Here is a 13921-nt window from a genome sequence, read left to right on the forward strand (position 1 = left end):
TCTTTGAAGCTGAGGTTTTTCAAAATTATCTTCACGAGCGTGATACAACTCCTCTGCAGCTTTTTTGTACATTGGCTCCCTCTCCTGTTCATTGAGCGCAAGCAAGAAACTAATCAAGTCAGCAAGTTAAAAGATATTTCTCAGCATTTCCATCATTATTACTTGGAAGCATGTTTCTGAGGATCAAAAGAAAGGATTTTCTTCGGTATCCAGTTGAAACTGACCCTTTTTCAGTGAATTTAAAGCAAAAAAAATTTGAAACAATGTAGAAGGATCCTTCAAGTCTTTACCTTTAGGGTAGAGTCCACATTAGAGATGTATGTTTTAGAGTCCACTGCAGAGTTAAGAGATGTCTAAATAAAGACTACATTAGAATAGTAAAGAACAAGAAACTGCATGCAGGTCAGACATGAAAAGTGCATATTGTAACCGTAACATGTGAAATGAAAAAGAGTTAAGACCAGATGGGCAAACTAACCAGCGACAATTTGTACATGAGAATTAGAACTAAAATTATTCACTATGGAATCAAAAATTATTCACTATGGAATCAAAATCTTACCTTTCCTGTAAGAAAACCACTGGAAGGAATAGAGACCTAATATCTAATATTCAGAGAAATGATTATCCCTCTACTTGGCACTGGTGAAGCTGCACCACAAGTCCTGTGTCCACTCCTGGGCCCAGGAGTGTGCTGGAGGTGCTGGAGCAAGTCCAGAGAAGGGCAACAGAGTTGGCGAAGGGACTGGAGAACAAGTCCTGCAAGGAAATCTGAGGGACCTGGGGTTGGGAGTGTAGAAAAGGAGGCTCAGGGGAGACTGTATCACTCTCTAAAACTGCCCGAAAGGAGGTTGTAGCCAAGTGAGGGTCAGCCTCTCCTCCCATGCAACCAGCGACAGGAGGACACAGCCTTAAACTGTTCCAGGGGAGGTTCAGCTTGGACATTAGGATGAATTTCTTCATGGAAAGGGTTGTTAAGCGTTGGAATGGACTGCTCAGGGAGGCGGTGGTCACCATTCCTGGAGGTGTTCAAGAACAACTGGACATTGTTTGCACTTAGTGCCATGGTCCAGCTGGCAAGGTGGTGGCTGGTCACCAGTTGTACTTGATGATCTTGGAGGCCTTTTTCAACTGAAATGATTCAGTGATTCTGTGATCAATAGCAAATAAACTGACTAAATAACTGGAAAAAAAAAATGACAGAGCCTTATAGGAAGTATGGCAAGGTATGGAGAATTCTGATTTCCTTTCCTCTCTGTTTTCCAAACAAAAAAATCAACAGTGGAAGTAGAAATATGAGACATACTTCCAGGGAAAGGCTGGTTACAGTCAATGTAGCACTCCTGCAACAAAATCTCAGTAAGAGCACCAGATTATTGAGGGTACTGGTGCCACATAGGTGACAACCATGATATTTTTAAAATGCAGTGTGTGTGCATTTGTCTTCTTATCTGGAAGGACTGCACATCAGGGAATGCTCATATAATCATGCTGTATCTCATACTAAAAAAACCCCTGAGGCATAGTGCAGGTAAAAGCCACATAAAACTACCTGCTTTAGTTAGCTCTTAAAAATTTAGAATGAAAAAACACCAATAAAAGGCAATGTCCCATATCTTAAGAACCATGAGACATCTTAAAAAGAAATTGTCACCAGACACTCACAACTGAATGGGGCCATCAGAAGTCAATTTCTGTGAATTATTGTAAGGGTGAGAATACAGCTTGGTATTTCCGCTAACAGCTTTTCATTTAAGTGCTTATGACCAGAAGACTGATAGTGAGGTAAGACAAGGACAGCACAGACTTCCACACAAAAAATATGCTTTAACACATAAAGGGAAGATGGATCTGGAGAGTGGGTGATTCTGAAAGGAAAAATGCAGTGGCTCACATTGCATAAGCAAGCTGCATTGAATAGCTTTAATGAGATGTAAAACCAGCAGAGTAATGACTTCTGATCTCCACTGACAGGTTTATTTTTATCCAAGGCTGTTTAAAATTAAACATAATTAATCATAAATAATCTGGAGAGAACACACCCCCCCAGCTCGCAGGTATGTGTTTTGAACACTGTGTTATAGTTAGTTCCTCTTTTGCTAATTTTCGTTTTGGCTTTTGTTTTGCATAATGACAGCTTCAACAGAGGTGCAGGGCATCTTCTTCCCAGAACACAGGTTCAGTTTATTGGTTACTGCAGCCTTCTGGAAACTGAGGATGTGAATCTGAATGGTGTTAGAGAAGCACACAACACCCACTTCTTTTACCTCCTGTGACACTAAACTGAAAGCAGTCATTCAAAAGGTGACCATCACATTTTCTGTATTTCAGATCACAAGAACAATCCTGGAAAAAAGCATGCAAGTACTCACACACAAGCTCTAAATCACGAGTCGAGGAACAACTACCTGGAGTCCTGACTCACCAACTGCAGCACTGGGAAGGGGCAGGATTTCATACTCTTTCCCAGGGTTAACGTGTCTTACTGCTAGCTCTGGGCTGCTTACCTCCCAGAGCAACCTAGTTTCAGGACAAACATCAGCTTGAAATGGTTCATCTCATCCTGTATGTAGTAAAACAGACTTCTGTTGCCTTTAGCCCTAGATGAGATTTCAGGATGTGTTTTGGATAAAGGCAATTTACAAGGCTTACTACAGAGGTAAATGTGTGCACTTCAATGGGCTTTGATATATGTGACAGACTAGAATATCTAATTATTACCTATTAGCTGGTTTTGTTCTCCGCTGTGAATAGGAGGATAGTGTACCACATTTCTTTTAGAAACTGATGCTATATTTTATACCAAAAAAAGGAAAGCATTACATAATCCCATACAAGACTAAATCTATCAAAATGAAGATCTTTATCTGAAGCAATGATTTACAATTTTACAGGCTGCAACAAATGGAACTTTCCCAAGCAGGTTGTAGAGTGGTTACACTTGAATTGTTAAGACTCTAAGTAAACAAGACAGCTTCTGTATCACTAAATTTCAATTGGATGTACAACTAGTAAGTTTTGTAACTTTTTAAGTATCCTACTTATTTGGAAATGATACTATGAAAAGGCGTGCTTTTGGATTTCACCTTTTTTTCCAGTCATTAATCATCTTTGTTCATTTGCATAACTACATGTGAAAATATCACAAGATCAGTTTCAAAGGCATGCCCAAGCAAAACTGTGAACTAGTAGCCGAACACAATTTCTACAGGATGGTGCAATGTTTGACAGTGGTGCTTTGATTCCCTAACTGGTAACTGTAAACCAAGTGTCTAGACTGGTATCACCATCAGAATGAAAACCACTAAACTTGGCACTTCATAACACAAAGGCAAACCCCACCCCTCTACTCTGTAATGTAAACGAAGAACTAAAGCTTTATTGTGTAACTGACCATGATGCCTCCTTCCCACCCTGCAAAGAACACACCCAAGCAAGCCCTTGCATTAACACTTACTCAAGTGATAATCTAACCTCCTTCCAATATTCTTTGCTTATCCATTAGCAAAGACACCACAGTATTGTGTTTCTCCAGTGGCAAATGGCTGCTCATTACCTACTACAAAACTTTTAAGCCATTGCAGTCTAGGGCTGTATACATAGAAAGATGAAATTTTAAAGGTCTGAATGGTCTTCTCCCTAACATGTTACCAAGGATGCACGCTGAATCTAGAATTAAATTTTCTCAGTCTTCAGTGTTATTTAGAAGTAATATTTGTCTTTGTATACACAGATACAAGAGCTAAGCTTAATTGGGTCCTCTGCTTACTTTGGGCAAAGGATAATTCTGCTTCCTCCTTAAGTTTTTCTCATGATAGGTAACTTACTTGTTGCAAATTGTAATCTGTGCAGAAATTACCACACTTGGCTGAAAAATCCTCTTCTCTAATTGATCTAGAGAAGAAATGAGTTGTAAAGAAGAGCAGCTTGGAGGTCACAGTCGTCTTTCATAAAGGTGCTAACGGAACAAATCGTCACAACTCTCTCTTCACCATCATCATCCCGGAAGACTGCAGAGCTGGGTGCAGTTACATTCTGTATCTACACCTGCTCTATCAGGACTTTGGCATGGAAAAAGCCTCAGTTCTGCATAGCCAGAAAAGTGCTGTGACAAACATCCCTTATGGAAATTGGAACAGAAATTTTCTGTTAACAAGATTTTAGTAAAAAAAACTGCTCTTGCTTTATAGTGTATCCATAACTGCAAGAAATACTGTTTGCAGGTTAGTCTGGAAAGAAAAAATAATCACAACACATATGATAGCAAACACTGAGACCACTGTCAGTAATCTCAGTTCTTTTCACTCATTTCCTCTGAGTAAAGCACTTTGCCATTCCATTATTAAGTACACTACTACATATAAATCAAATGCAGCCCCATCCTACAGCACAGCTACAACTTTTCAGTTACCTTGAATTTTCTCCCACTCACTTTGGAAGCACAGCAGAAAATGCTGGTAAACAGCACATCCCTGGAAGAGCTTTGCTGGCTCTGGTCCAAAATACTAACTGCCACATTTATACTTCCCCCACCAACTCAATTAGAATTTACCTTTTTCCACGTGGAGCTTTTTCTTTGTCTTGTTTCCTAAGGATGTAAACCTGGGCATCCAACTTTGCTCTGCATTCCCACTGTTTTTCACTTAATTTCATACACATACAGCAAGCAAGACTTTTAATTTTTTAATTTACAATATTGATTGCTCCAAATTATGCCTTACTGTTGGTACACAGTAAATACAATCTTCTGAACAACTTAGTATGAAAAAAACGCAAGTAAAACATTAAAAATACTGCTTTACAATGTGCGAAACAGAACCTTTAGAAGTAATGATGGTGGCTACAGCCAGCACAGAGGAAGACTGCTTGATTTTGTCTTTCAGCCTACCACCACATTCATTCCTCCACCCCTTCATCTGAAACTTCCCGTAACAATGAATTTTAGGTGAATGTTTCTGCTGAATTAAGAAGATTAAGTAACTCTCAGCTTGGCCACTAGCAGTCGTATTCCCAGAACAGGATGCTTTCTCTTACACTAAGAATGGCTGTGATCAGTAGATTTACTGAGCAAAGGGCACCAATAACACGTCAAAACTGGAGATGTTTCTGAAGGGGAGTTGTACTCTGTAGGTGCATGCAGCTGTCGAAGTCTGAATGAATTAGGTAACATGCTTCCCCTAGATAAAAGGCAAGTGGCTGGGCACAACTGGCAGTTCACAAATAGAACTTAAATCAGATGAAATGCCTGTTCATCACAGGCTTTAGACAGATTAATACATATTGCAACACCTAGCAGTGATTAAATTAGAAAAATATTATACTGGGATTAGGTTTTTTTTTTTAATAGCCTTTGTTGTTTTGTTGTTAATGTAACAGAAGATGTAAGGCAGAAGATGCCAAAAAGGACTCTGCTTTTTGATGTTAAAGAGCTGAGCTGTCAAAGCTATTATGCTGCTGTTGATTACTCATTTGATTATTTACATTTTTTTTTAAACAATGAAGAGGCAGGAAATGTTTATTTATTTTCTTTTAATTTTTATGATCAAGGATGACTGAACCCAATTACATAGTCTTTGTTAAGTTAATGGCTGCCAAACAAGTGTGTACTCCAGTGACCCATCGTGAGCAAAGTTATTTGATGGGTGATTTTAAGGTTAGACACAGTACATGTAAAAATAGAAAGTTTAAAAACCAATCTCATCACAGACATTTCCATTGCCATCTCCTTTGTGAAATAAATAAGGCAGCAGATAACTTTTACTTTGCAGTGGCAACTTTGAGGTATGCTATTAAGTCTGCTCTCTCGCCCTTCTTCTTAATACCCGCAAAAATCATCTTTGTTCCAGGAATATACTTCTTTGGATTTTCCAAATACTCCATCAGAGTATCCTCACCCCAGGTGATACCTAAAAGAAGATAAAAAAACACCAGTTAATAAATTCAAAATAGCAAACCTTATACTCTTGTCCTCTGCTCAATTTTTGGCAGATTTTTAAAATCATCACCAAGAACTGAGTATTTTTGTCCCCTAAGGGCAGCTTTAAGTTTACCTTTGTTCTTATTAGCATCCGTGTAAGAGAAGCCTTCAGCTTGCCCAGTCTTGCGTCCGAACAGGCCATTCAAGTTGGGTCCAGTCTTATGCTTGCCTCCCTTTTCAACTGTGTGGCACTGGGAGCATTTCTGGACAAAGATCTTCTTGCCTTTCTCGACGTCTCCCATTGTCAGTACTAGACCAAGAACACACACAGAGGTCAGTGTTGCCACCTCAAGGTCACCAACAGCTGAAACTCTAAAAAGCGTCCTGCAGGTTTACAAAACCACCACATGCAGCACGTGAATCTGGCAATGCTCCAGCACACTGTCTACCCAAAAGTCACAGCTCCTGGGCTTGAAGATTAATATGGAAGCATGAAACAACCCAAAAGGTGATACATACGCTTGAAGGGCAGGGAAAACCTTCCCTCGGACAAAATAATTGCCCCAGAGCATTTAAAGGGTACGGCGACAATTTCTGAAGAAAAATTTGATATAACTTGTACAGCTGTAACTGGAGTTTCCTAGTCGTGAATGACCTCGTGTAAAAGCAGAGGACTCTCGGCAGTCTTTTCCTCTGCAGCTGAAAAAGCGCACCAGCCAGGCACCCGGGGAGGGCCGGAGGGCAGAGGGCACCCGGCTGCCACCGTGACCCGGGATGACCCCCGGTGTCCCGCCGGCAGCCACGCGTGAGGCGGCGGGAGGGCCCAAGGGCGCCCGCACCGCCCGGCTCCGGCTCTACCCGCGCCCAGCCAGGCCCTGAGCCTCCCCTCAGGCCCCCGCCCGCGGCGGGGCCGCCCGGCCCCACGGTGACCTTCCGCCGCACCCCGGCCGCCGCCTCAGGCCGCGGCCCCGGCAGCGCGAACGGCGCTCGGGACGGCCGAGAGCGACGCCCGCTCGCCCCACGTCCCTGCCAGCCGCCACCACCCCGCGGGGCCCGGCCGCCCTGCCGCACCTGCCTGCCCGGCTGCCCCGCTGAGCCCTCAGACACGGTGACCGCGCTGCCGGCACCCCCCGCTCCGTCTGCGCCCAAGGACACGCTGTACCCCGCCCTATGTAACCCGGCACCGCCGCAACCAACCCTGCCCGCCGCCCGCCTTTCCGCCGCGACAACCAATTAAGCGCCGGCCTCTGGAGTGCTGATTGGTTACAATCAGCTGACGTCACGCCGCCGGCGGCTAGTGGGGTAGGTTGCGACTGACGGGCCCCCGACTTCCTTCCTTCCTGCCCCTCTTCCCTCCAATAGTGGCGGAGTGACGTCACACGTCACTGTGCTGCCGAGGGGGCGCGCAGCAGAGGGGCGCCGGCGTTGCGGGCGCATGCGCACAGCGCAAGTGGAAGCAAGGGTCGCGCGGCGCCCTCAGACAGTGACGAGAGCGGTGGGCGGGGCCTGGGCAGTGACGCAGCGCGAGTCGCGGCCGTCCCGCGCGCTCTGTGGCGGCCGTGAGGTGAGGGCGGGAGCGAAGGGCGCCGTGACGGAATTACAGCATCGGTGAGGGCGGGAAACACCTCCGGTCACCGAGTCCATTCCATGGAATGAACACCGTCGTGTCATTTACACCACCGCACTAAGTGCCGTGTCCCGTCTTAAACACCTCCAAGGACAGCGACTTCACCCCCTCCCTCTGCAGCCCATTCTAATGGCTAATCACCCTTTCTGGGAAAAATTCTTCCTGATGTACAACCTGAACCTCCCCTGGCGTAATTTAAGACTGTATCCTCCAGTCGCTGGTTGTCTGGGACAAGAGGCCAACCCTCATGTGGCCATGTGGCTACAGCCTCCTTTCAGGCACTTGTAGAGAGGATAAGGTGTCCCCTGAGTCACCTTTTCTCCAGGCTAAACACCCACAGCTCCTTCAGCTTTTCCTCACAGGGCTTGTGCTCCAGACCCTTCACCAGCTTGTCCATGAGTTTTAAAAGCTTCTCCAGGGGAGCCAAGGGAGTAATGATGTGGAAGTGTTGCGGTAGCCAAAGTGAGGCGAAATCCCCCCTGGAGAAGGGGGCCAGGGCCGCCTGCCAGCATGGCCCCACGAGGGGCTGGAGGGGAGCGGGCGTGCGGCCGCACCCTCCGTCCGTGTGGGACGCCAAAGCCACACTGCTCCGACAAAGACGGGAGGGTTGTGGAAGGGACTGCCACACGAAGGGATGGGAGCATCCCAAACACCAGCCCAGCAGTGTGGTAGTGCTCAAAGAGGACATGTCAGTATTCACACATTATGGCCTTCCAAGCAGAATTTGAATGGGGAATTCCTGACACGACTGGCATCTCACTCTCCTTGGCAAGGAAGAGCTGTTGGAAAAGCCCAGTGTAATAATGTCCAGCGTTCAAAAGAGTCAAACTGTTTGCTTTAACTATGGGCATAAAAACTGTCAGAATTTTCCACTGTCTGACATTGGAAAAACACTTATTTTCTGTGTGTGCTTTTATGTTGTCCTGGAACTGGTGTGGGTGTGCCCCTGTAATTGCCCATGGGCCAAGGCTCATGTGAAGAGTCAACATGAAGCAGAAAGGAGTGAGGACTGTAAAAATATATCAAGGGTTCCTCTGATGGCAGAATTTTGTAGATATTCACAAGATAATTCAGAAATTATCACTCCCTAGTTCAGACAGTGCATTACCTTCCAAAGCTCATGATGTTTAGATCACAAGACACAGGTTTTGTGCATTTTTAAACACTTAATCACAAGGTATATACAAAATATGCATTCTTAAACTTTTAAAAATTTATGTTGTCTTATTGACAGTTCACTGGCCACAGTAAAACTGGTGTTGTTCAAGGTGCCCAGTGTTCTGTGATAGAACAGACTAATAGTGAAATTTTTGGCTTCTCTGCTAAATGTGGCATCTGCAACATACGTTGCAGATATGTGTGAAATGTATGTAAAATCCTGCATTTGGCTTCCTGTGTAGGGCAGAGTATGCTGTGGGACTTCCAGAGGCAGCACTGAAGACAACGGCAGGACTTTCCTGGCTTTGTGGGTTTGAATTGCTGGAGTAAACTCAAATGACTCGGGGTGCAATTTCAGTGCTCTATACTTTACACACATTAACATTCATTAGACTATTTTCCTTGGTGTGGTTTGCCTAGAAGGCTCATGTTTTAGTCTTTCAGTTATTCACTGTGGTTACACCTGGAATACTTTTTCCTAGCTCAGACCATTACACACTGGAACTACAGTTATTTTGCAATCAGAATTCTGTGTGTAACTCTATGTAATTCTGTCCCAAATGAAGAAAAAATAAACCAAATGTGTCAAGTCCAATAATAAACAAAACATGTCAAAGGAAGCATCCAGATCTCTTTATGAGGGACACTGCAAATAAAAGAAAAAAGGTAGCCCTGCCTTATGGACCTTCAGTTATGACCTGGAACTCAGGAGAATGTGTGATTTTTTTTTCTCAACTCTGTGCTAAACTTCTGGTTTGGTCTTTGACAAAGAACTTAGAACCCATTTCCTGTGGAAATCATCACCTCATCCCTGAGCAGCTTGAGTACCTTGGCCTGTTTTCATCACCTTACCATGTGGAAGTGGGACAACCCTGAGCTGTTGCTGGTTATCAGTAAACTGTGCCAGCACTGGGCAGTGTGTGATTTGTGCTGGAGTCCTTGTGGTGTGAGCTGGTTTAAGAAACTGTTGGAGTTATGACCTGAGTCATAAATCTTACCTGATCACAAAGCAGTACTGACTGATTTTCACCATTGTGATTTCTAAACTGTACTGAAGCAGTTCAGAAAACCTGTGGGTTTTTTTTGTTTCTTTCTTCTGATTTTATCTTTGCCTTTGGAATTGTTTGGGAGAAGGGTATATCCTCTTCTTGAGTTTTTCAAAGTCCAGTTTATAAAGATGAAAGAGTTATTCTGGGCTGGGCTTGAAAAGTTTTTTATGCTAGTATCCTTCAGAAAGGAATATCCTGCAGTGGCAAATGTATGGGTTCAGGGTTACTTTTCTACACTTTTATGGTACAAGTCCTATCACTTGGAATATACTGCTGACCTTATGTTTATTATGTCTTTTACAGGCTGTTCTGGGGGAAGACCTGTTCACCCAAACAGGTAGGGAGCAAAGTTGAAAAGCATTAGAGACTCAAAAGGAAATAAAAATGCCTGACAAATGGTGTGCCTCTAATCTCTACTGCTTGTTGTGTTTTATATAGTCTAAGACAGAGAAGCCAGTTTTGCTACTGCTTTAAACAATTGCAAGGGCAGTCTCTGAGATGCTGCAGTTCCTAAAGGTGACTGTATTCCTTCTTAAGACAAAGCTAAATATTGGCCTAGCATCTACTTTTGTGTAATATTTTACCAAACATTTCTCGGGTTTATTTTAAGGACTGCTTTTAGTTATTTCTTGTGGCAGTGTAGTTATTCTTTGTGCAGTTGTCTCTGACAATGTTGTGGTGGTTTTTTTTTTTTAATGACAAGTGTTACATTGACTTGAGTATCTGGATTGCATTCAATGCTTAATTGCCATTATTGAAAAGGAAAAAACTATTCCCACATTTTAAAGAACTTCTGATATACTGTCTCATTCCTGTGTTATAAAGACCAATTATTTGGGAGTGGGACATAAAAATATTTTCCACAGCCAATGTATAGAGTGGCAGTTGAAAGAGTTGATCTTGACAGAGGAAGGCAGAACTTGGAGTTCTTTCCACTGTTCCTGTGTTTTTGGAAAGTGGGTTTTGTGAAACTGTGAAAGCAACTACTTGGCACTAAGGGACATAAGAATGTCTCTTAAGTGCCAAGTGATGAGAATTGCCTGGCCAGGATGTTGTAGGTTCCACTTAGGCACAGGGTGAGGCAATGCTGCTCAGCATCGCAATGAGCTGTAAAAGAAATTTCAGGAGGCAGAGGGAGAGACAGCCAATCCAGCCAGAGTAGAAAGCAAGTGGGGAAGCTGGAAGAGTGCCAAGCTTTCCTAGCTGAATCAATTGCACAACCATTATAATGCCATGGCTTACCGAGTGATAAATTTACTGATGAGTTTAACAGGTGTGAAAATAGCAAAGGACTTTGACCATCCCTTGATGCTGTGGTTCTAAGCCTCAGGTATAAAGATTTATTCAGCAGCCATTTATTGTGTGATAAAGTGTCCCCAGGACTGGGGTAGGTAGAAGTGTCTGTCATTCATCTGGCCTGTGGGGAACTGTGTAGATAAGGAGATCCAGGGTTCAGAGTCACTCTTTGTCACTTAAAACAAGCACAGACCTCAAACTGAGAACATGGACTCAGTATCTGCCTTCACTGTGTGGAGATACAGGGTTGCCCTGCTTGAGCACTTGCCCCAGTAGCTGCCTGCAGACTGATAAATGCCTTCTTATCTGTGGGCTCACAGATAAATAACCTTGGGCCTCAAAACAAGATGTGTGGGATACAACTTCTCTGTAATAAGATGGTGGTTTGAGACAAGTAACACAACATAGACATCTTGTTTGAATGAGTACAGAGTAGTGAGTATAACATACCTGCATGAAGTTGGGGTAATTTGCACTGAAGCATGGAATAGCAAGAAAGGACTGAATGCAAGACTTGTCCTAGGATGGGACTGCTTCTGGTTTACTATCAGAAAAATCATTCTGAATCCTTATAATCCAGTTTCCATAGTGAAAGTAGGTTAAAAAGAGAGGTGATTCAAGATAGCAATTTAGAAAAAAAAAAAACAAAAAACAAAAAACAAAAACAAAAACAAAAAAAAAACCCAAAAAAAAACAAAAAAAAAAAACCCAAAAAACCAAACTTTTTTAGTTCAAGGACAAAATGAATTAAGTTAACGAAGAAGGTCATGCACATTTGAAAGATTCAAGACCCAGCAAATTTCCAGAAGTTCAGCTTTTCTTAAAGACATAACTCTTTCTTTGGAAAAGAACTTAAAAATTAACTTTAGGTCTTCAACAAATGAAAGGCAAATAAAAGGAGATTCTTTTATCAAGTCCATTATGTTTTTAACTTTAGAGTTAGTCTCATGCTATTATGGAGTCTGCCACAGTTTCCTGGAAAGCTTAAAATAATAGAGGTGTAATAAATGTCCTTGAACATTGTCTGAAAGTCTGATTGCATTTGACAAGAAACGTGCTACAATAACAGTAATTTCTACTGGCCTCAATTTTAACTTTTGGATGGCAAGTAGTTGGTCAAAACTACCCCATTTTCCTTTTTTTTTTTTTTTTTTGGTAATGAATCAAACAGATGGGAGAATTACTGGAATATCCTATTTGGAGGGGATGACAATTAGTTACATTAAAAACACATTTGCTTTGTGTATCCATGATCATCTGGGATGTAGTGTTCTGAATAATCCAAGCTGTAGAGTGGGAAGTATCTCTGCACAAGCCTAAATTCAGACATTCTGAAACTAGTCTCCAAAGCATCAACTTAGCCCCAAGAAAAGCTTAAAATTAAGAGTCCTTTTGTAAGGAGATTTGTATGGTTGTGTCTCCTTATGTAATGATGATGTGCTAATTTAATGTAATCTACTAAAGCCTATGCAGTTCTTGTGTCTAAGGTATAGGCCAGACAGGAGGAGCTTGCTTGAAATATGAGCATTAGTATGGTCCCAAGAGTCACATGAGAATCTTAAAAATAAAAGCTTTGCTCACCTTAGAATTTTCAAAGGAGAAGCCTTTTATAACGTAAATAGAGATAAGGCCATAAACTAGCAAATTTCTCTCCACTCTCTGACAGAAGTGGAACTGGTGTGCTTTGGCAGGCTTAATTTTTGTAAGTGTAAACCCAGTTCTCTGCAGAGCTACGAGGCCTCTGTGTACAGCACATGGAGGAACTGTTGAATGTGAAGCCTGACCAAGTCCCGAGACAACACGTTCATGGATTGTCTTCTTTATAGTCTTCTTCATTGAGAAGGAAGTCACTCCTGCATGTGGTGGAACACGTGGGGTGTTTGTGTCAGTGGACAGGTGGGTTTCCTCCCTGTAAGGATCTTATGCTTGTTTTGCTGCCTGTTGTGTCAAGTTTTCATGAGTTTGGTCACCAAGTAATCACCTGGCTGGTAGTTTTAGAATCAGATTTTAACAGCCCAGCTTCATTGCTTCTTTTTACATCAGACTTCTTCAGGTATCTGTCAAGTGTTCTATCAGACCAGATTGGGGGTTTAGTGCTGTTTCTGACAATGATGAATGCTGGCTGTTTTGCAGTCACAAAAAACTACCCAGGATGAGTTTATAATCCTAAGGCATGGACTTTCAGAGCTCTGAGAACACTTAATCCAAACTGCTAGTGTGGAAGATGTTTTTCTTATGCTGTTAGGACATGTCTCTAGGGCTTTAAAAAATTATGTCAATCTTTTTGCCTTCATCATATTCCCAGACTTTTTTGCTTTTTGTTACTTAGGAAGTGTGCTGAACAAAACTAAATGCAAGATATCCAAATAACACAATATTTGTCTTTTCTGCTGTCCTGAATTGTACTAGAGGCAGAGCAAAAGCCAGGGGTCTGCATTTGTTTTAAAATAATTGCTCCAGCAGGTAACAACCATCTAAAAACCCATTTATGGCTGAGTTGTCATCAGCAGTTCTTTGCAGTAAGTTTCTTCATACTTCACTTTTAAATTTAAGCTGTTATTATGGTGCTCAGTTATTTTTGTACTGTCCTCTAGATGCTCTCCTGTACTCTCCTTGTGTCCTAATAAATGCATAAATCACCTCTGTTTTAACAACTCAAAGTCTCATTGTTTCTGAAATGTGTGAAAGTGAGATAGAAGGTGAGTATCCTGTCCTAACAGACAATAAGGTCTCTGACTCCTGTCATGTCATTTTAGTTGTATCCTTTTGGTAGCCTTGGAGTCCTTTGTACTCAGAATACTTGCCCAGAAAATAGTGCACTGCTGGGGCACTCTGTCCTGGCTAACCTTCTGAAGATCTCACACATGAATAAAG

At 42.5% G+C, this 13921-nt stretch overlaps 1 protein-coding gene across 1 annotated transcript; it reads right to left on the reverse strand.

Annotated features, from left to right (window-relative positions):
* Positions 1 to 4670: 4670 nt before the first annotated feature.
* Positions 4671 to 7144, reverse strand: LOC121352975 (cytochrome c). The gene is made up of 3 exons (XM_041466449.1): positions 6989 to 7144; positions 6051 to 6227; positions 4671 to 5906 (listed from the first exon to the last, which is right to left on the reverse strand). Exons 2-3 carry the CDS (start codon positions 6217 to 6219, stop codon positions 5758 to 5760), a joined length of 318 nt encoding a protein of 105 aa, XP_041322383.1. The 5' UTR covers positions 6220 to 6227; positions 6989 to 7144; the 3' UTR covers positions 4671 to 5757.
* Positions 7145 to 13921: the final 6777 nt, after the last annotated feature.

This window comes from Pyrgilauda ruficollis, unplaced genomic scaffold, assembly GCF_017590135.1.
Source record: "Pyrgilauda ruficollis isolate IOZ18807 unplaced genomic scaffold, ASM1759013v1 scaffold2, whole genome shotgun sequence".
Classification (NCBI taxonomy): Eukaryota; Metazoa; Chordata; class Aves; order Passeriformes; family Passeridae; genus Pyrgilauda; species Pyrgilauda ruficollis.

What these genes read in the sequence shown, in the direction of transcription:
- LOC121352975 (XM_041466449.1), bottom strand. Translation starts at nt 6,219, where the DNA reads ATGGGAGACGTCGAGAAAGGCAAGAAGATCTTTGTCCAGAAATGCTCC. An exon ending in GGATGCTAATAAGAACAAAG is followed by an intron (nt 5,907 to 6,050) that starts GTAAACTTAAAG and finishes ATCTTCTTTTAG; the next exon opens with GTATCACCTGGGGTGAGGAT.